Below are 21,229 nucleotides of genomic sequence, written 5' to 3'. Positions count from 1 at the left end.
AGTAGAAATTCATTGTAATCGCATAATTACATTAATAATTACATTAGTAATAACATAGTGACGTAATGACTGAGTGCATTTGATCTGCACTCTGTATGGGCACCGCACTTCTGACATTTCCTCAGCTTGTTTTGATGCTGAAAAGTAAGAAAAACAGCTAAAATCAGTCAAAAAGACTGAACACACTAACAGTTTCCATCACATTCAAAACATAATAAACAGTTACACAGTTACTCCACAGAGCCATTTACTGCACGTCGCGATTCGGGGGGCTCGGATTGTTTTGAAATTTCGCCCCCTAAATTTTTAAATTAAGCTGTAAAATGTGCAGCTACTTCTCCATTTAATGTGAAAATTTACACATCAACAAAAACGTGCAGTGGCTCAGCAATATTGACTGAGCATCTTATGAACAAAATCATACAGGTAAAACAAAAGGAGAGAGAAAACGCTATAAAAGAAAATGAGCCGTGAAAATCTAAGATGTTTTTCCCAACAGTGCCATTAAAGTCCTCTGCACATTTCCTCTCTCTCTACACCAGCCGTCTCTTCCTCACATCCCCTCACTAATGTCCCCATAACAGAGAACATATGAAAAAATACATATATTCCAGATGTATAAGAGTCATTCTCTGTTTGGAGGGGAAACCATGTTACAAAGGCTGCAGGGCTTAAAAAGATGCTTAAAATATCAGACACAGCTCCAGAAGTCAGTATGTACATTTACACAGTCGACCTTAGATTAAATAACACTTTTCCCTTATGATTCTCCGAGTTTTCTCTTTTTATTCTGTTTCATAGTCGCTCTGCATCGGTAAAACAGCTCGTCACAAAACCAACTTTCATTCATGTTTATTTTTTATATCATTAAAGTTATACTACATTTAAAAAATATGTATTTTATTTAAAAAATTAATCTCTCAGAGATTTTGGTCACTGGTGTTATCAGCACTCTTATTTTACATTTTAACAGTATTTTCAGCTCTATTAAACTGCTTCTTTGGGTCGAGGCTCATCAGAGAGGAAGCAGCTTAAGGCATGAGAAGGCGAGTCACACTCGCTCACTATATTCATTAATTTATTAATAATTCTGTTTATCAGGCAGCTCATAACTTCCATGTGTCACTCATGTTATGGACTTTAATGGCTGAGTAATTAAAATTTTGTCAAAATAATGCCAAATATAATCTTTATTACTGAATTCAAATGGCTGCACAAGGTCACCTGATCAGCCAGTGAGTCAGCCAGTTTACTAAATCCTCAGTTTTAACCTGAATGTCACTGGAGTCACCGTCACTGGAGTTACACCATATTCATACAACACCAGTGACTGTAAAATATGTCTGGAATTCAGCTCCTTTTGACATATACGATAATAGATGTTGATTTTGATCTTGAAAGAAGCTGATTTTTTAAATGTTTCCACCTGAATTCCCGCTCCAAATGGAGAACGACCCAGTTGTCAAATATATTTTTGCAATATATATAAAATACAATGCATTTATCTGTGTGTTATTGTCTGTGTTCAGTTGAGTGTAATGAAGGTTCCAGATGTAACTAAACGTACTGACTTCTGTGATCTGCACTGTACTTTACATTAACCATGTACGTCTGCAGTCAGACTCTCACACACAATGTATTTCACACAAACAAGATATCATATCATAACTGCATTTTCACAGAGTATCAATACCCACAACACTCGCTTCTGTCTGTTAAAGGATCATTAGATCAGATTTAAAATGAAGATACTGGAACACAAATTCATCTCTAAAGGTATCAGACAGTGAAGAGCATCAGACAGGATTCTGGATATTTTCATACATTTTCAGATGGATTTAATAAACACATTTACATAGTTATTTCTGTATGGAACATTTCTGTGTGTAATATTTCCCCATACTTTTTAAAATAAATGTATTCTAAAGTATATCTGGTAAATGATTTGAAATAGTGATGATTCACTGAGGTTCTGTATCAGAGGTGAGTAAAATAATAATAATGTGATGCTGCCACCTAATGGCCATGAACATGAACTACAGCAGCTTATTCTACACATTAGAAAGATGCTTATGTGGTTCTTTGGACTGTAAAATGGTTCTTCAGGCTTGATATTGTAAAAATAGCGGAACGCTTTTCAGTGCTACATAGAACCATTTTCAAAAAGGTACTATATAGAACCATATGCAACATATTCTCATTCTCCATCAATCTGATGAACCATTTCACCATGCAAAGAACCCTTCAAGCATGAAATGATTCTATACAGATCTAATGGGTCTAAATAGAACCATTCACCTCACTAAAGAACCCTTGAAGAACCATCTTTCTGAAGTGTGTAGCCTTAAGAGTTGGACTGTCGTGAATTTGTACACTTATTTAAAGCACTGTGAGGAAACAACAACAGAATGTGAATGTGTGAAGTAAACTACATAATAGTGAGTTTATAAGTATCAGAATATAAATATAATTAATGAATATATTAATGAATGTATTAATTAATATATTCCTTCGGTTTCTATTCTCTTCGCAGTCTTCTGCTAGACAGTCAAAATCAGTCTTTATATACACTCACTGTCCACTTTATCAGCTCCACTGACCATATAGTTTCACTCTGTAATTCTACAGTTACAGACTGTAGTCCATCTGTTTCTCTGCATACTTTGTTACCCTGTTCTTCAGTGGTCAGGACCCCCATGGACCCTCACAGAGCAGGTACTATTTGTGTGGTGGGTCATTCTCAGCACTGCAGTAACACTGACGTGGTGGTGGTGTGTTAGTGTGTGTTGCGCTGGTATGAGTGGATCAGACCCAGCAGTGCTGCTGTCAACGCCAGCCTGAAGCAGGTCACTACAGTACACAAAACCCTGTTTTTTGCATCCCGTTTTGACGTTTATGACTCCAGTTGTTTGTGAGTTCCTGCTGGTGTAGGTTTCTTCAAAGTAAAAGTTCCAATATTTTCTAGTTCTAATAGCGCCCTCTTGTGGAAATCTTAATTATTGTGGAGAAAATGGATGATCTGTATATTAAAATGTAAACATTTTACATGCTGCTTCTGTTTTTTTCACACTCAAATTGACAGTTTGTTTCACTTATTGAGAATTTCTACTTTTTAGAAGCAATTTATGCAGTTTTATATCAGTGCTAAAAAAATGTAATTTGTAACTTTTTATAGCACCAGTGATAAATTCCTTAAAATTACAAAACGTGCAACCTTGCATGTAAAGTGTGTTTAACTACCATAACATAAAATACAGAGGCACAGATTCACCATTATATGGTTTAAAAATAGTAAATATACACCAGGCATAACATTCTGACCACTTTCTTGTTTCTACACTCATTGTCCATTTTATCAGCTCCACTTACTATATAGGTGCACTTTGTAGTTCTACAGTTACAGACTGTAGTCCATCTGTTTCTCTGATACTTTGTTAGCCCCCATGGACCCTCACAGAGCAGGTACTATTTGGGTGGTGGATCATTCTCAGCACTGCAGTAACACTGATGTGGTGGTGGTGTGTTAGTGTGTGTTGTGCTGGTCTGAGTGGATCAGACACAGCAGTGCTGCTGGAATTTTTAAACACTGTGTCCACTCACTGTCCACTCTATTAGACACTCCTACCTTGACAGTCCACCTTGTAGATGTAAAGTCAGAGACGATAGCTCATCTGCTGCTGCACAGTTTGTGCTGGTCATCCTCTGGTCCTTCATCAGTGGTCACAGGACGCTGTTGGCTGGATATTTTTGGTTGGTGGACTATTCTCAGTCCAGCAGCGACACTGAGGTGTTTAAAAACTCCAGCAGCACTGCTGTGTCTGATCCACTCCGACCAGCGCAACACACACTAACACACCACCACCACGTCAGAGTAAATGTATCAGTTGTATGTGTCACACATGGTACAAACTTTAATTATGTTTGTATACTCATATATTTCATATATACTCATATATTATATGTTTTCCATGATACGGGCTCTTTAAGTCAAAAATCATGAGATGTTCGTTTGTTGCCGAGAACACAAAGGCGCGTCACAGTCAGTGTGGATGGTATGAAAGTTTATTGTATTCGGAATCAAAAGCCAAATAAGAACATGAGTGAATAAACAGTGAACTCTCCATCAGAACAAGCCCAACCTCAGTCTTCCTTACAGACACAGACTCAGCCAGAGCCGCACTGTAGAACTAAGGGCTCTTCAGTAGAATGGTTCTGTATAGAACACTCAAAGAACGCTTTGCATGCTTAAATGGCTCTTCAGATTGATGGGAGGATGTGCTGTAAAGATGTTTCTACACAGAACCCTTTTGAAAAAGGTTCTGTGTAGCACCAAAAAGTATTCTTCTATTGTTATGATTTCAAGCTTGTAATAATAGGAGAACCCTTTATGGTGCTATATGCCATTTAAGCATGCAAATGGTCCCTGAGTGTTCATGGTTCTATACAGAACCGTTGTCTTTACTAAAGAACGCTTGAAGAACTGGTTTTTAAGCGTGAGCAACCTAGATTTCACTAACCCGCCCACTGAGTGTCTACAGAGCTTCAGATCTTCAGGGGAGAGATGAGAGGTGTGTGTGTGTGTGTGTGTGTGTGTGTGTGTGTGTGTGTGTGTGTTTAGAAGCACTTTCGGTGGACGATGGAAGGTCCAGCCTCGTCGTACTCATCCTTACTGATCCACATCTGCTGGAAGGTGGAGAGAGAGGCCAGAATAGAGCCGCCGATCCAGACTGAGTACTTACGCTCAGGAGGGGCAATCATCTACAGCAGAGAGGGAGGGAGGGAGAGAGGGGGAGAGAGAGAGAGAGAGAGAGAGGAAGGGAAAAAGGGAGAGAGGGGGAAAGAAAGAAGGAGGGGGAGGGAGGGGGAGAGAAAAAAGAGAGAGAGAGAGAGAGAGAGAGAGAGAGAGAGAGAGAGAGAGAGAGATGGAGAGAGAGAGAGAGAGAGAGAGAGAGAGAGATATTAGTCCTTGGCATTTATTTGATATTATTCCAAAGTGTGTCTAAAGTTTGTCTCTTGAGGCTTTTTTATTCTCTTCTTCCTCCCTTACTTTTCTTTCTCTCTTTCAATTTTTTCCCCTTCTTTTTTCTCTCTCTAGCTGTTTCTCTTTGTCTCTCCTCTCTCTCTCCTTTTTTCTTTCTCCTCCCTCTTTCTTGTTTGCTTTTTTCTGTTTCTTTCTTTTATCTCTCCCCCTTTCTGTCTGCTTTCTTTGTGCCTCACGGTGCCACAGTGACATTATGCCATGCAGTTAGACCCACACCTGTCCTGGCTGATCAGGTAAATGTGATTCTCTGCTGCTGTAACTAAAGGACCCTCGTTCTGTAGGTGCAGGTGGGTCATGCTGCCTGTTACCTTGATCTTCATGGTGCTGGGGGCCAGAGCTGTGATCTCCTTCTGCATCCTGTCTCCGATACCCGGGTACATGGTGGTACCTCCAGAGAGGACGTTATTGGCGTAAAGGTCCTTACGGATGTCGATATCACACTTCATGATGCCGTTGTATGTGGTCTCATGGATGCCAGCAGACTCCATACCTGAGGAGAGGAGTGAGGAGAACGTTCTCATACACGACCTCATAGTTACTCTTAGGAACCCAGAGTAACTAATTATGTGATTGATTTCAAATTAGTCCTCCTTCACAGGTATACTACACTCATTTCCATGGTTACACTGTACTCATTTCCATGGTGACTCTACACCCGTTTCCATGGTTATGCTACACCATTTCCATGGTTACACTACACCCATTCCATGGTTTTTCTACACTCATTTCCATGGTTACGCTACACCCATTTTCATGGATACTGTATATTAATTTCCATGGTTACTCTACAACCATTTCCATGGTTATGCTACACTCGTTTCCATGGTTATGCTACATCATTTCCATGGTTACGCTACACCCATTCCATTGTTACTCTACACTCATTTCCATAGCTGTACTATACCCATTTCCATGCTTATGCTACCCTGCTCTACACCCATTTCCATGGTTACGCTAGACTAATTTCTATGGTTACGCTACATCAATTTCCATGGTTATATTACTAACAAGTTGTGAACATGTGACACACCAACGTCATAGTAGCCTGAAACCTGTGAAACAAAAACAACATCTACAGGGTTGAAGTCAAAAATAGGGTCTAAACCTTCACACCTCCGTATTAAATACCTCCATGTTAAACCTTCACACTCCATTAAATACCTCCATATTAAACCTTCACATCTCCGTATTAAATACCTCCATATTAAACCTTCACACCTCCGTATTAAATACCTCCATGTTAAACCTTCACACCTCCGTATTAAATACCTCCATATAAACTCACACCTCCGTATTAAAACCTCCAGTTAAACCTCACACCTCCGTATTAAATACCTCCATATTAAACCTTCACACCTCCGTATTAAATACCTCCATGTTAAACCTTCACACCTCCGTATTAAATACCTCCATGTTAAACCTTCACACCTCCTATTAAATACCTCCATATTAAACCTCACACCTCCGTATTAAATACCTCCATGTTAAACCTTCACACCTCCGTATTAAATACCTCCATGTTAAACCTTCACACCTCCATATTAAATACCTCCATATTAAACCTTCACACCTCCGTATTAAATACCTCCATGTTAAACCTTCACACCTCCGTATTAAATACCTCCATATTAAACCTTCACACCTCCGTATTAAATACCTCCATGTTAAACCTTCACACCTCCATATTAAATACCTCCATGTTAAACCTTCACACCTCCATATTAAATACCTTCATATTAAACCTTCACACCTCCGTATTAAATACCTCCATGTTAAACCTTCACACCTCCGTATTAAACACCTCCATGTTAAACCTTCACACCTCCATATTAAACACCTCCATGTTAAACCTTCACACCTCCGTATTAAACACCTCCATGTTAAACCTTCACACCTCCGTATTAAACACCTCCATGTTAAACCTTCACACCTCCGTATTAAACACCTCCATGTTAAACCTTCACACCTCCGTATTAAATACCTCCATGTTAAACCTTCACACCTCCGTATTAAACACCTCCATGTTAAACCTTCACATCTCTGTATTAAATACCTCCATGTTAAACCTTCACACCTCCATATTAAATACCTCCATGTTAAACCTTCACACCTCTGTATTAAATACCTCCATGTTAAACCTTCACACCTCCGTATTAAATACCTCCATATTAAACCTTCACACCTCCGTATTAAATACCTCCATGTTAAACCTTCACACCTCCGTATTAAATACCTCCATGTTAAACCTTCACACCTCCGTATTAAATACCTCCATGTTAAACCTTCACACCTCCGTATTAAATACCTCCATGTTAAACCTTCACACCTCCGTATTAAACACCTCCATGTTAAACCTTCACACCTCCGTATTAAATACCTCCATGTTAAACCTTCACACCTCCGTTTTAAATACCTCCATGTTAAACCTTCACACCTCCGTATTAAATACCTCCATGTTAAACCTTCACACCTCCGTATTAAACACCTCCATGTTAAACCTTCACACCTCCGTATTAAATACCTCCATATTAAACCTTCACATCTCCGTATTAAATACCTCCATGTTAAACCTTCACACCTCTGTATTAAATACCTCCATGTTAAACCTTCACACCTCCGTATTAAATACCTCCATGTTAAACCTTCACATCTCTGTATTAAATACCTCCATGTTAAACCTTCACACCTCCATATTAAATACCTCCATGTTAAACCTTCACACCTCCATATTAAATACCTCCATATTAAACCTTCACATCTCTGTATTAAATACCTCCATGTTAAACCTTCACACCTCCATATTAAATACCTCCATGTTAAACCTTCACACCTCCGTATTAAATACCTCCATGTTAAACCTTCACACCTCCATATTAAATACCTCCATATTAAACCTTCACATCTCTGTATTAAATACCTCCATGTTAAACCTTCACACCTCCGTATTAAACACCTCCATGTTAAACCTTCACACCTCCGTATTAAATACCTCCATGTTAAACCTTCACACCTCCGTATTAAACACCTCCATGTTAAACCTTCACACCTCCGTATTAAACACCTCCATGTTAAACCTTCACACCTCCGTATTAAATACCTCCATATTAAACCTTCACACCTCCATATTAAATACCTCCATATTAAACCTTCACACCTCCATATTAAATACCTCCATATTAAACCTTCACACCTCCAAGAAGCTCAACACATCTATACATACACAGCAAACAATGGATTCCTACAGTTTGAACATTAAACTATTATCCACATGTTTACTGGGTGAGTGACGTGTGGCTAAGCCAACACAAAACGTGCTGATATGATTTATAGTTAGAACTGACCAATGAAGGAGGGCTGGAAGAGGGTCTCTGGGCAGCGGAAACGCTCATTGCCGATGGTGATGACCTGACCATCGGGCAGCTCGTAGGACTTCTCCAGGGAAGAGGATGAAGCTGCGGTGGCCATTTCATTCTCAAAGTCCAGAGCCACGTAACACAGCTTTTCCTTAATGTCCCTCACGATCTCACGCTCAGCTGGAACACAGAGAAACACCAGCGGTCAGATTCATCAGACAAATATCATCTCAGACACCACAAAGATTAGACACCACAAGATTAGACCACAAGATTAGATCACAACTCTTCAGGAAAAGATTTAGTGCATCATGGAACTACAAATATCAAATTTCACCCCGATTCAGTTTAATTTTGATAAAATTCTGAATGATTTGTGAAATGTAATGCAAATGTAATGTAAAGGAGAAATCATTTAAGGTCACACTTTATTTGGATGGCCCCCTATTGACGCTCTACAGATGCTCAAATCATTAACAAACTTTCTGGTGATAGCAGATTATCAACAACATTATGGTTAGGGTTAAGTTTACGAGTAGGTGTAGGTTTTGCCTTGAGGTTAGGGTTAGGGTTAGGTTTAAGGTTAGGAATAGATTTAATAATATCTTTCATACTGAACTTAAAGTTCAGTTGCATTTAATGGAGATTTAGTTGAACATTACTTAAAGATATACTGAGCATTTACAAAGCATCTACAGTGGACCATCCAAATAAAGTGTTACCTCATTTAAAAGTTAGTGGAAGGTAAACAAAATATAAGCAATAAAAACAATAAGAGATTCATTTGGTGATATTTATTTCTGAAATTGCCCAAGAATTTTATTTTGGCCCAAAGATAAGCACATACTTTATTGACTAATATATAAAAATATTAGCATTCAAAGGTTTGGAATCACCGTTTTCAATAATATAAACCCAGTCTGGGTTCAGGTGACTGTATAAATGACTGTAAATAGAAATGTTGAAATGTTAGATGAGCCCAGAATGAAGAACAGAGCTGTACAAGATTCTAAACTGACTGAGAACCCTGGAGAACATCAAGAACAAAGTTCTAATAACATTAATATCCAGCATTCATCGTATTTCAGAAGTGGAGATCAAATCTCAAATTTTATCTTAAATCTCAAAAAAAAATTTATTTTAATGAATAGTTCATGGTTAATAATGATATTCATATCCACATTGAAGAAGATATGATTGTATATAACATACAAATCAAATATATGATGAATAATATTAGAATAAGTGGTTGTAACAATTAAAAACTGATGCAGGTGAATCATCACCTTTGGATCGATGTATCATGATGTATTAATGCTTGATTTTTACAGTGGAAGTAAAAAGATTGGACTAAAATGATTGAATGTATATTTTTCATCTTAAAGCAGGTAAGCAGGAAGGCATTAGAAGCGTCTGAAATTTTAAACAGAATATGATGTATATGATGTAGTGACATCAAGTAAAATTATTAGCCAATTTTTCCTTTGAATTTATTGCCCAATATGCAAAATAGATCAAAATGTGCTATATCGTGGCGAGAAATGACAATACACACATTTAACTGACAACAATGGTTGAAAAAATAATGAATGTATTCAAAACACAGAAGGTAATCGTGGTGCTGTAGCCGCCTCAGTGAATAAATAAATTAAAATATAATAAAATAAATGAAAACTCTCTATAACTAAGTGCATCCAAGCCTTCAGTTAGAACTGTACATAGACACACTGTGGTTTGCATGTCTGGTTGCCAAGGTCGTTCCACATTCCCCCCACAGCAGTGCGCAGCTGCAGTGCTTGCATGGTTCCACTAGGTTGTGCTATTTTTACCATGCACGGTGGCCAATGAGGGCGCACATACTCCGCTCCCACCCTGCGCTGCTGCAAAAGGGGATTAAAATTCCTCAGCCACCTGACAGCAGCCCTCCCAAACCTCTTTGAGGAGCGCCGCGAGCCTCTATTTCGGGACTGAGCTCTCAAAAACACGCCACTAAAATAATCACAACACATGGACTCGTCGTTTGTTGTACAAAGAAAGCTCGCGGTCACACATTGACTCTGACCGTGTTAACGCCTGCTCCGAGCAGGCGTTAACACGGTCAGAGTCAATGTGTGACCGCGAGCTTTCTTCAATGTAATTGAAAGGGGAATTGCATAAAGTTTTCGAAATGTCTGCATAATGAAACCATTCAAATGTATGCAGGCTACTGGAACCAGACGTAGGAAAAGTCTCTAAAAGCTGCCTCACAGGAAGCTATTAGATAAAATGGTTATGAATATGCTGTCTGATCACTGAGACAGACAACATGTGGGGGGGGACTACAGCTAACATACAGCAATTCAAATGTAAACTGTGTAAAGAACACCTACAATAAATATCAATTTGAAAACATAAAAACAAATAATATTATTAACAGGTACACCGATCAGGCATAACATTCTGACCACCTCCTTGTTTCTATGCTCATTGTCCATTTTATCAGCTCCACTTACTATATAGGTGCACTTTGTAGTTCTACAGTTACAGACTGTAGTCCATCTGTTTCTCTGATACTTTGTTAGCCCCCTTTTACCCTGTTCTTCAGTGGTCAGGACCCCCATGGACCCTCACAGAGCAGGTACTATTTGGGTGGTGGGTCATTCTCAGCACTGCAGTAACACTGACGTGGTGGTGGTGTGTTAGTGTGTGTTGCACTGGTACGAGTGGATCAGGCCACACCACACAAGCATCTAGAGGTCAGCGCCAGCCTGAAGCAGGTCACTACAGTACACAAAACCCTGTCTTCGTTAGTGTCGAATCGCTGTGCTTTCCTTAGCTTAGAATGAACCCTTCATATCTACATAGGGAGCAGCTCCAGAGCCGGTTAATGAGGAGTCTGGCCGTTTCCTGTTTTCCCTGTTATTTTAAAATTATGACTGCAATACGCCAGAGGGCGCCCACGAGCGAGTCCTCAATGAATGGGGGTGAATGGAGCTCAACGGCTAATAACGAAAAGTTAAAATAGTTTCTAATCACTCGGCCAGAACTTCCCTTTAGTTTTAGACAGTAGAAGGATGGATTTCACTAAAAAACAAAGAAAACTCACCTGTATGTTTTTTTCTACAGCAAACGGGTTTTGGGCAGCAGGACGCTCACATTACTGCTACTGAGTGCTGATTGGTTAACATTACTGCTACTGAGTGCTGATTGGTGTGCATTACTGCTACTGAGTGCTGATTGGTGTGCATTACTGCTACTGAGTGCTGATTGGTGTGCATTACTGCTACTGAGTGCTGATTGGTGTGCATTAACTGACTGCGACTGAGTGCTGATTGATGTGCATTACTGCTACGGAGTGCTGATTGTGTGCAATCCTGCTACTGAGTGCCGATTGGTGTGCATTACTGCTACTGAGCGCCGATTGGTGTGCATTACTGCTACTGAGTGCTGATTGGTGTGCATTACTGCTACTGAGCGCTGATTGGTGTGCATTACTGCTACTGAGCGCTGATTGGTTAGGCACAAGTCAACAAACTATCATAGTATGGTAAAGACAAGTTGAAAAAGATTCCAGGGCAGGTTAGTGCTTCTTTCTTTTTGTTGTTACAGACAATCAATAAACAAAACAATCATCTTTTTGTCTGTAATTAGAGTAATTGATTTCTGTACAATAACTGATATCTGACTGATAGCTTGTTTGCAACTCAGATATGTACATTTTTAGCAACCATCCTTTGACGGCCAAAACAATCTTAATTTTACTATTTTATCATCATCAATATTATGAAACCTCAGAAGATGCGTAGGTTCACTGCACCAGTGGCTTTAAATAGTAAATAAAATAGTAAATAACATGGCTATACTCACACGCTATTTTAATTGAATTCACTGCAGTTTTAAACTGAAATGCCTCTCAGTGTCTAAACATTCCTTTATCCATCAAGCAAAGGAAAAGTTTAGACAGAACTGCTCAGAACAAACCTGCAGTGAGAACAGCAGTGGCAGTAAATCAGTCAGAATGATTAGAGTAAGAAACCATAACTATTAGCTGTCCAGTCAACCCGCTACCCATGATAGTTTGACACATCTGAGTCCTCCCAGCCTCGTTTCAGGGTCTACTCCATTGTATTAGGTATTTTTTTGCCATAATTAACAAGCCTAGTTTACCTCGGCTTAGAAAACCTGCTAATAACAAACTAAACAAAATACCCAAAACAAAAAGCAACACAGCAACCCGGAGCAGTTAGAAGACTGACTGGCCAACGAGGTTCATCAATGCAAACGTTTATATTACACCTCTTAAAAGTATTATAGAAATAGCAACATCATTGTGTGTTTTCTGGTTTGGTAAATGCAACACTGCCCCCTGGTGTACATGTTAATGTTATGCACAAAAAGCTGAATGTCTGTGTGTGGTGAACACACGTATGCAGGATTATGACTGAGCCTTCATCCTCACCGGTGGTGACGAAGCTGTAGCCTCTCTCAGTCAGGATCTTCATCAGGTAGTCAGTCAGATCACGGCCGGCAAGGTCCAGCCTCATTATAGCGTGGGGCAGAGCATAACCCTCATATACAGGAACGTTATGGGTCACACCATCACCAGCGTCCAGCACGATACCTACACACACGTACAAATTATAATGTAAAAATTATAATATGAAGAAAATGAATAATAATACAATCTAAATGACAGTACACTTACAAACAGGAGGAGATGAGTCACAGTACAAATATGGCTTTAATCTGGTTTTTAAAAACATCTACCAAGCTTGTGTTCCTAATCTTCTCTAATGCTCTTCCAGACTTTAGGAGCTCTTTAAGAAAAAGATCTTCCACCAACTGAGCTGTAAGAGATCCTAGGAGTTTGCAGTGAGACTGAGTGGTCTGGACGGCTATAACGCTTCAAGAGGTCAGTGAGATATGCCCGATCTCGGCCATTAAGAACATTAAATGTCATAAACAAGACGTTTTACTGAATGTGGAACTTAACTGGAAGCGAGTGTAAACTGAATAAGACCAGAGTAATATGATCAAACTTTCATTTCCTGGTGAGCACACGGGCTGCTGCTGCATTCTGAATGACACTAAAAATGGTCAGTTCAACCACAAAATTATTATTATTATTAGTTTCATGTGGTAACAAGCAATTTAAACATTTTATCTAACTCAAATACTTTAGATTACTCCATACAAACGCAAAATTTTAGTTTAGATGAACAAAAGTTCATATAACTCATCCTGTTTAAATTTTTACAGTGAAGGCTGTGAATAAAGGGAGAACGGTAAGGGCCCTAAAACAGAGCCTTGTGGGACACCACATTCTTCTGGGCTTGGAAAGCTTCTCATGGACACTGACCAAGTGAAGGCAGTCTGGCAAGACTGACAAGAACTAGTCTGTCTAAATCAGCAGTATTTGCAAGCCTGTTCATTAAAATACCTTAGTCAACCTTATAAAAGGCTGTTCTCAAATCCAAAAGTACCAGAAAAGTGAATGTCCTGCAATTTGAGGCAACCAATAAATCACCGACCACTGTAGCACTTCTAAAGCAAGTCTACCCAGTGCTTCACTGGAAGATTAAAACCAAGGCTAAGACAAAACCTGTAGATAAATGACTGACAATAAAACTGGCAATACAATTTAGTAGAATATTACTAAACATATTTATTAAGAGGAAAAAATAATACATAAAGCAACGACAAAACGATAAAAAGAAAACTTTGCCAGCTCTTGAATGAGGATTTGTGCATTACAAACAATGTGACATCTCACCAGTAGTACGGCCAGAAGCGTAGAGGGACAGCACAGCCTGGATGGCCACGTACATCGCCGGAACGTTAAAGGTTTCAAACATGATCTGAAGACAGGTGAGACAGCAGAACATTACCATTCAACATTCAGTTCAGTTCTCTTTCATTTCTATAGGGATTTCCTGAACCCACTGAATCAAGTCTATCAGTTATTACTTAACAACTCATGCTCTGAGTGTGTGGTGCTCCAGGCATCACTGCTCACTGGGGGGTTCTAAGCTTCCAGTACTTCTGAACTACATTAGAGAACTAAAGTAGCAAACTTCAGATATCAAACATGCCGACTGCATTGGGGTAACGAGGGGCAACTGGGGGGATTCATTAACACACTGACCTGGGTCATCTTCTCCCTGTTGGCTTTAGGGTTGAGAGGAGCCTCAGTGAGGAGGACCGGATGCTCCTCAGGAGCCACACGCAGCTCGTTATAGAACGTGTGATGCCAAATCTGAGAGAGAAAACCAGCAAATCAGAAACAGACCAAACTGAGCAAAACACTGGATACACCTTTGTTTTGGACAGAAGATGATTACATACTTTATTAAATATGATTATGATTGATTATAATTCATTATCAGTGCTGTTGAATCTACTTGTGTTTCTGTCTGTCTGTCTATTTATCTGCCTTTCCTATCTATCTATCTATCTATCTATCTATCTGTCTGTCTGTCTGTCTATCTATCTCTCTATCTGTCTGTCTGTCTGTCTATCTATCTATCTGTCTATCTATCTGTCTGTCTGTCTCTATCTACCTGTGTGTCTGTCTATTTATCTACCTTTTCACCTATCTATCTACTTGTCTGTCTGTCCATCTGTGTCTGTCTGTCTATTTATCTACCTATCTATCTATCTATCTATCTACTTGTTTGTCTGTCTAACTGTCTGTAAGTCTGTCTACCAATCTGTTTGTCTGTTTATCTATTGATCTATCTATCTACCTGTCTGTCTATCAATCTATCTGTTTGTCTGTCTGTCTATCTATCTATCTACCTACTTGTTTGTCTGTCTGTCTACCTGTCTGTAAGTCTGTCTACCTATCTATTGATCTATCTATCTACCTATCTATCTACTTGTTTGTTTGTCTGTCTATCTATTGATCTATCTACCTGTATGTCTGTCTGTCTATCCATCTACCTGATTGACTGTCTACATGTCTGTCTGTCTATCTATCCAATTACCTGTCTGTCTGTCTGTCTGTCTATTTATCTATCGATCTACAGATTAATGTACTGTGATGCTTTTTATGCCCCTGTTGGTCAGTTTTATGCTGGTCAGTGCTGACTGTACCTTCTCCATGTCGTCCCAGTTGGTGATGATGCCATGCTCTACGGGGTATTTGAGGGTCAGGATGCCTCTCTTGCTCTGGGCCTCGTCTCCTACGTAGCTGTCCTTCTGCCCCATGCCCACCATCACACCCTGACACACACAGTCACCACACACAATCAGTATTATCCACATTGTAGAATGTTTGGAGCTTCTGCAAAGGATTCTGTGTGTAACAGATCCCCAGCATCATAAAACAAAAGACTAGCTCTCAAAAAGACTTGCTGAAACATTATGGGCTCATTTGGGATCCAGCGTCTTCTATTTACAGTTTCACAATGTGAAACACTTTTTACTCAAATACTTTATTTTAAGAAACGGTCAAATCATGGAGGAGCTACAGCACATCTGAGATATAACCGTATTCTCTATGGTCGTTTTAACACCCCTTCAGTTATTATTAAATTAAGTAATTTATTAACATGAAACCAGCTGTTTCAAAGTGAAATATTATTTTTAGTGCTGTATTTATGGTCAGTTAATATTTCAGCCCAGTTCAGTCCCTCAGTAAACAGTTAAACTCAACATTAAACATGTGAAGTAGAATCTGATGTAGGCAAACGTTAAAAATCATAACTATAAAACTAACTGAAGCACAAACTCTCACAGTTGTATGAATGTTTTAAAGAAATACATGACATGATCTGACCAGACTTTATGATTGGCATGACCATACATTCAGTCTGCTGGGTTCTATACGTTTGACTGGTACTGTATATGTTTCAACCAACATATTCTTATAAATTATACCCATAACTGTTTTCTCTTTTACAAACTCCTCTAGAGTTTCAGTCACCCTCACGACGTAAAGCTCATTCTCTGAACCTCCTGCCTCTTAAACAAACCCATCTGTGTGTTCTCTGCTATGCTCACCCTGTAAACACTGTGCTTTAGTCTGAGTCCAATAACGGCGGCGCTGAGGGAGCAGAGCTAACGCCGACGACTCAGAGCTGAGAGACACAGATGGCCTGAAGATATTACACAGTGATCATAGCACAGCTGTGGATAAAGACTCCACTGAACACAGGGCTGAGATTCAACATTTGACAAAAAAGGCAGAAAATATCTGTTTAACAAGTCAAGCACTGACCTTGATGACCACAGAGGCTATAGCAAACCTGACTAAGGACCCAAACATACCCAACAAACCAAAGAAACACAAATACAAAACTGAATTTCTGTGCCTCACTTCTAGAAATGTAAACAGAGTCGTTCAGAGTGGTTTGGTGTGAAACTCCATTCTAGAGAAACTTACCGAGTCAGAACTGTTCACAGTGGTGGTGATAGGAACCAGACGTCCACCTCTAAAAGCTCCTCACAGAAAGTTCCTACATGAAATGGTTATGAATTCACTGCCTGATGACTGAGACACTGTTTTATGATAGTTTTGAGAACTTAAACTCCATTCATGGTGGAGGGATACATGCAGGCGCTGTGAGGCAAAATAGTCCCCAAAGAAAACTTAGTATTTCAGATTTCCCACTATTTTCCATCATCAACATTCCATATAAACTCAGAAGACTCGTGTAGGTTCACTGGTGGTTCTGGATAGTAAATAAAATGTCTATATTTGTGTTGTAGTCATGGCGACCCCTGGTTCCTATCACCACCACTGTAAAGACATCTGAACCATTTCACACCAAACCACTCTGAATCACTCTGAACAACTACACACACTTTGAGGCAAATGTGTGATGCTAATTGGTGGGGTATAATCTTCCAATGCTTGTTAGCTACATTAGCTTTGTAGCTCCAGTGCTAAAATTACCATTATACATATCTTGGCTGATCGACTCCACTGTGATTATTCAGTGAACGGTTGCTTTAAGTTGTGTGATGAAGATTTGAGTGAAGTATCGCTTTAATGCCGTCAGACAGACCTGGTGTCGTGGTCTCCCGACGATGGAGGGAAACACAGCTCTGGGGGCGTCGTCTCCGGCAAACCCAGCTTTGACCAGCCCAGAGCCGTTATCACACACCAGAGCGGTGGTCTCCTCATCGTCACACATCCTCACTCACACAGCTATGGACCACCTGTACAGACAGACAGACAGACAGACAGACAGACAGACAGACACACAGACAGACACACAGACAGACACACAGACAGACACAGACAGACAGACACACAGAAGTGAAATCATTATCATATACAGATACTGAGGAAAACAAACACAGTGTAATATTACAGGTTTACTGCTGGTGTTATCAGACTGAACACGTAGATATTTTGAACGTGGACGTGGATCTAGGCTCCGCCCACAAATGTGTTCTTTCATAGTAACTGTTGCTAAGTTGGACAAGCTTTAGAAAAGATTGTTAAGTCACTTTCCCAGATAAGGATTGATCTAAAGACCATATTATCTGTCCTTCTGCCTTCTTTCTCCCCAGCTGTCTTCCATCTTTTCTTTCCAGCAATCCCTTTTTCTATATCTGTCTGTCTCTCTGTGTATCTGTCTGCCTTTCAACTATATATCTGTCTGTATCTACCTGCCTGCCTGTCTGTCTGTGTATCTATCTTTCTATCTGTCTATCTGTCTGTCTGTCTTTCTCTGTCTCTTTCTTTCTTTCTAACTATCTATCTGTCTGTCCGTCTATCAATCTTTCTGTGATCTATCTATCTATCTATCTATCTATCTATCTATCTATCTATCTGTCTGTCTGTCTGTCTACCTATCTGTCCATCTGTCCGTCTGTCTATCTACCTATCTATCTGTCTGTCTATCTATCTTCCTGTCTCTCTGTCTATCTCTCTATCTATCTGTCTGTCTGTCTATCTATCTATCTGTCCATCAATCTTTCTGTGATCAATCTGTCTATCTATCTTCCTCTCTCTCTCTCTCTATCTATCAATCTTTCTGTGATCAATCTATTTATCTATCTGTCTATATTTCTGTCTATCTTTTTTGTCTGTCTGTCTCTCTATCTGTGTCTGTCTTTCTATCTATCTTTCTTTCTGTCTGTCTGTCTGTCTGTCTGTCTGTCTATCTTTCTTTCTGTCTGTCTGTCTGTCTGTCTGTCTGTCTGTCTATCTATCTTTCTTTCTGTCTGTCTGTCTGTCTGTCTGTCTGTCTATCTATCTATGTCTGTCTAGGTACTGCAGTGTGGTATTATAAAACTGTTATAAAACTATTATAATACTGATATAAATACTGCTATGAAGCTGTATTAAAGATCAGACTGAGTCTCAGACAGACTCACTATCAGGAACCTGTTACAGTGACAGTAACTGAGCTCAGAGCTGTAACTGTGTATCAGTCAGTAACTCTATAGCGCTGCTGCTAATGCTGCCCAGAACTGCTAATGCTGCCCATCCTAATGGACTGAATTCTGGGAGATCATTTGTGATTAGCACTAAAGCCTTGGAGCACTTCACTGGATTACTTCAGCCATAACAAGGCAGAGAGAGAGTCTAACGGGGCGAGTCTCAGCTCTGACTCGGCTCAGTGAGGCAGGTGGGGAAGCTGTGTGGACAGTGCAGGTTCTAAACTTTCACGCCACATTTGTAGGAGATATTTAATTAGGATATGAACTTTGATTACATCTCATCATTTTTGTTTTCATCCTGTCTCTTCAAAACAGTTGAAATTGAAGCGCAAATCCAAAGTAAATATATTTTACTATACAACTATGAAATTAATGATATTAATATTATTATACTACAAAAAAATTGAGTTCTTAGGATTCACACTGAAATCAACAAATGCAACTTCAATAATTTAGGTTTATATATTAAATATATAAACCTGATTTATTAAATATTCCTTTTTGTCTTGGATTACAGATTATATTAGTGACACTAGATTGTTTAATGATATCTGGAGATTTTATTGATTTTTTTCTTCACTTTCTTCAATAAAATAAAAAATAATGAAACAATTCCGTACAAAAATGTATAATATATAAATAATACAAACATAATAATAATGATAATAATATAATAATACAACTATTTTATATAATATAAAACAATGTCTAACAATATACAAAGAAACAACTGAAAAAGAAGGGCAAACGTAGCTGTATGAACAGAGTAGGACTCACCCAGAGAGAGAGGAGAAGAGGCTGCAGTGCCGTTGCTCCCTTTAGAGAGTGGACTTGGCCTTCACCTGCCCTGCCCATTTATACGTCCACCTCAATCGAACCCTCACCCCTCTCTCCACCCCTCCACACATGCCTCCTCACACCCCGGGCCTTTTTTGGACACGCTGCGTCTCTCTCTCCGTGGAAAGACATGCTTTTGTCCTCCACGGAAGGACGAGTCTGGAAAGGCCTGGAATCTGTTCACACGCACACACGCTCGGCTCCGTCCACTCAGGGACAATGCAGAGTTAATATTAGACAGTAATTTATTGTGCAGTTGACAGAGAGACGGCTGCAGTGAGACGTTTGAGAGGAGGTCACCTGATCTCCATTCTGGGCCTAACAGCAGCATGAGTGTGTATACAGTAAGTTATATAAACCACAAACTATATAAACAATATAAACAACACTTACCATATAAACCATACAAATAATTTAACAATATGAACCAATAAATGAGAAATATAACCAACACAAACTACACTCACTGAGCACTTTATTAGGAACACCTCCTTGTATCTACACTCATATAGTCTCACTCTGTAGTTCTACAGTTACAGACTGTAGTCCATCAGTTTCTCTGCATACTTTGTTACCCTGTTCTTCAGTGGTCAGGACCCCACAGGACCCCCGCAGAGCAGGTACTGTTTGGTTCGTGGATCATTCTCACCACTGCAGCGACGAGACATTTAATGGGACGTAAAACGATAAGTAACGTTGATTTTTGGTGTGAAGAACACTCCGACAGAGCCGCCTACCTGAACGGCTGAGCTGGTCCTTTCAGTATCACTCATCTGTCGCCGTGTGGTCACGTTCAGTTTGAGTTAATGTTATTGAGGGAGTAGAAGGTTCCGCTGGACTCTTGGTGTGATGAGGCCTTTAGCCTTGATTTAGCCTTTAGCATAGCAGCCCGCTCACCGGGCCTGTGCGTCCACTAGCCCCACCTGCAGTGCACCTCCGTCGGTCAGCTGTATCACTCAGTAGCGGGGTCTCGCAGCCCGTCGCTTCAACCATTGACATTCAGCTGTTTTTCAGCCAGAGAAGCTGCTGTGTGCTGATGTGTTAACACCACAGGCTTAACTACATACTGCTCAGTCCTGTTTTTTAACTGTTTTGCACAATAAAAATATTTTACATCGACTTCAGTTGTTAAACATAGTTCTTATTACTAATTCTATAATAGTAAATACTAAATATATACAGTACATAAACAAAAATGTTTTCTTACACATCTAATATAATCCAACAAGTAAATGCCGTCTACTCAAGATGAGTGTTTTATTTGTGATGCAGAACAGATTTTACCAAAATAATATATATTTTAATATTGTGACTGTATAAATATCAGGACTTATGGGTGAGTTAGGTTAGAGTTGGTATCGGTATCGGCCGATACTAAAGGATCAGGTATCGATGCATCTCTAACAATAAGTAAGTTAGCTTTTTCCGTGACCGAGCTACAACGGTAATGAACGATACTCGACCAGATACTTCATTCATAACCTCAAAATTCAGCAGTAATATAATAACTAAAGTGGATATAAACCACATATAAATGTACACAAGCCAAACCCAAAGCTGCAGGTTCAACTGACACTACTGTTTCAGCACAACAGGGAGCAAAGTGTTCAGAGAAATCAGA

At 39.5% G+C, this 21,229-nt stretch overlaps 1 protein-coding gene across 1 annotated transcript; it reads right to left on the bottom strand.

The window, feature by feature from the left end:
* Nucleotides 1-4,042: 4,042 nt before the first annotated feature.
* Nucleotides 4,043-19,675, bottom strand: LOC118817987 (actin, alpha cardiac muscle 1-like). Its single transcript, XM_036585062.1, has 9 exons — nt 19,549-19,675; nt 17,385-17,538; nt 15,469-15,597; nt 14,519-14,629; nt 14,147-14,231; nt 12,833-12,994; nt 8,383-8,574; nt 5,350-5,531; nt 4,043-4,758 (listed from the first exon to the last, which is right to left on the bottom strand). The coding sequence occupies exons 2-9, from the start codon at nt 17,511-17,513 to the stop codon at nt 4,615-4,617; spliced, it is 1,134 nt and encodes a 377-aa protein (XP_036440955.1). The 5' UTR covers nt 17,514-17,538; nt 19,549-19,675; the 3' UTR covers nt 4,043-4,614.
* Nucleotides 19,676-21,229: the final 1,554 nt, after the last annotated feature.

Source organism: Colossoma macropomum, unplaced genomic scaffold, assembly GCF_904425465.1.
Source record: "Colossoma macropomum unplaced genomic scaffold, Colossoma_macropomum, whole genome shotgun sequence".
NCBI lineage: Eukaryota > Metazoa > Chordata > Actinopteri > Characiformes > Serrasalmidae > Colossoma > Colossoma macropomum.
The sequence above is the reverse complement of the archived record's forward strand: the minus strand, read 5'-3'. Positions and strand labels throughout refer to the sequence as shown.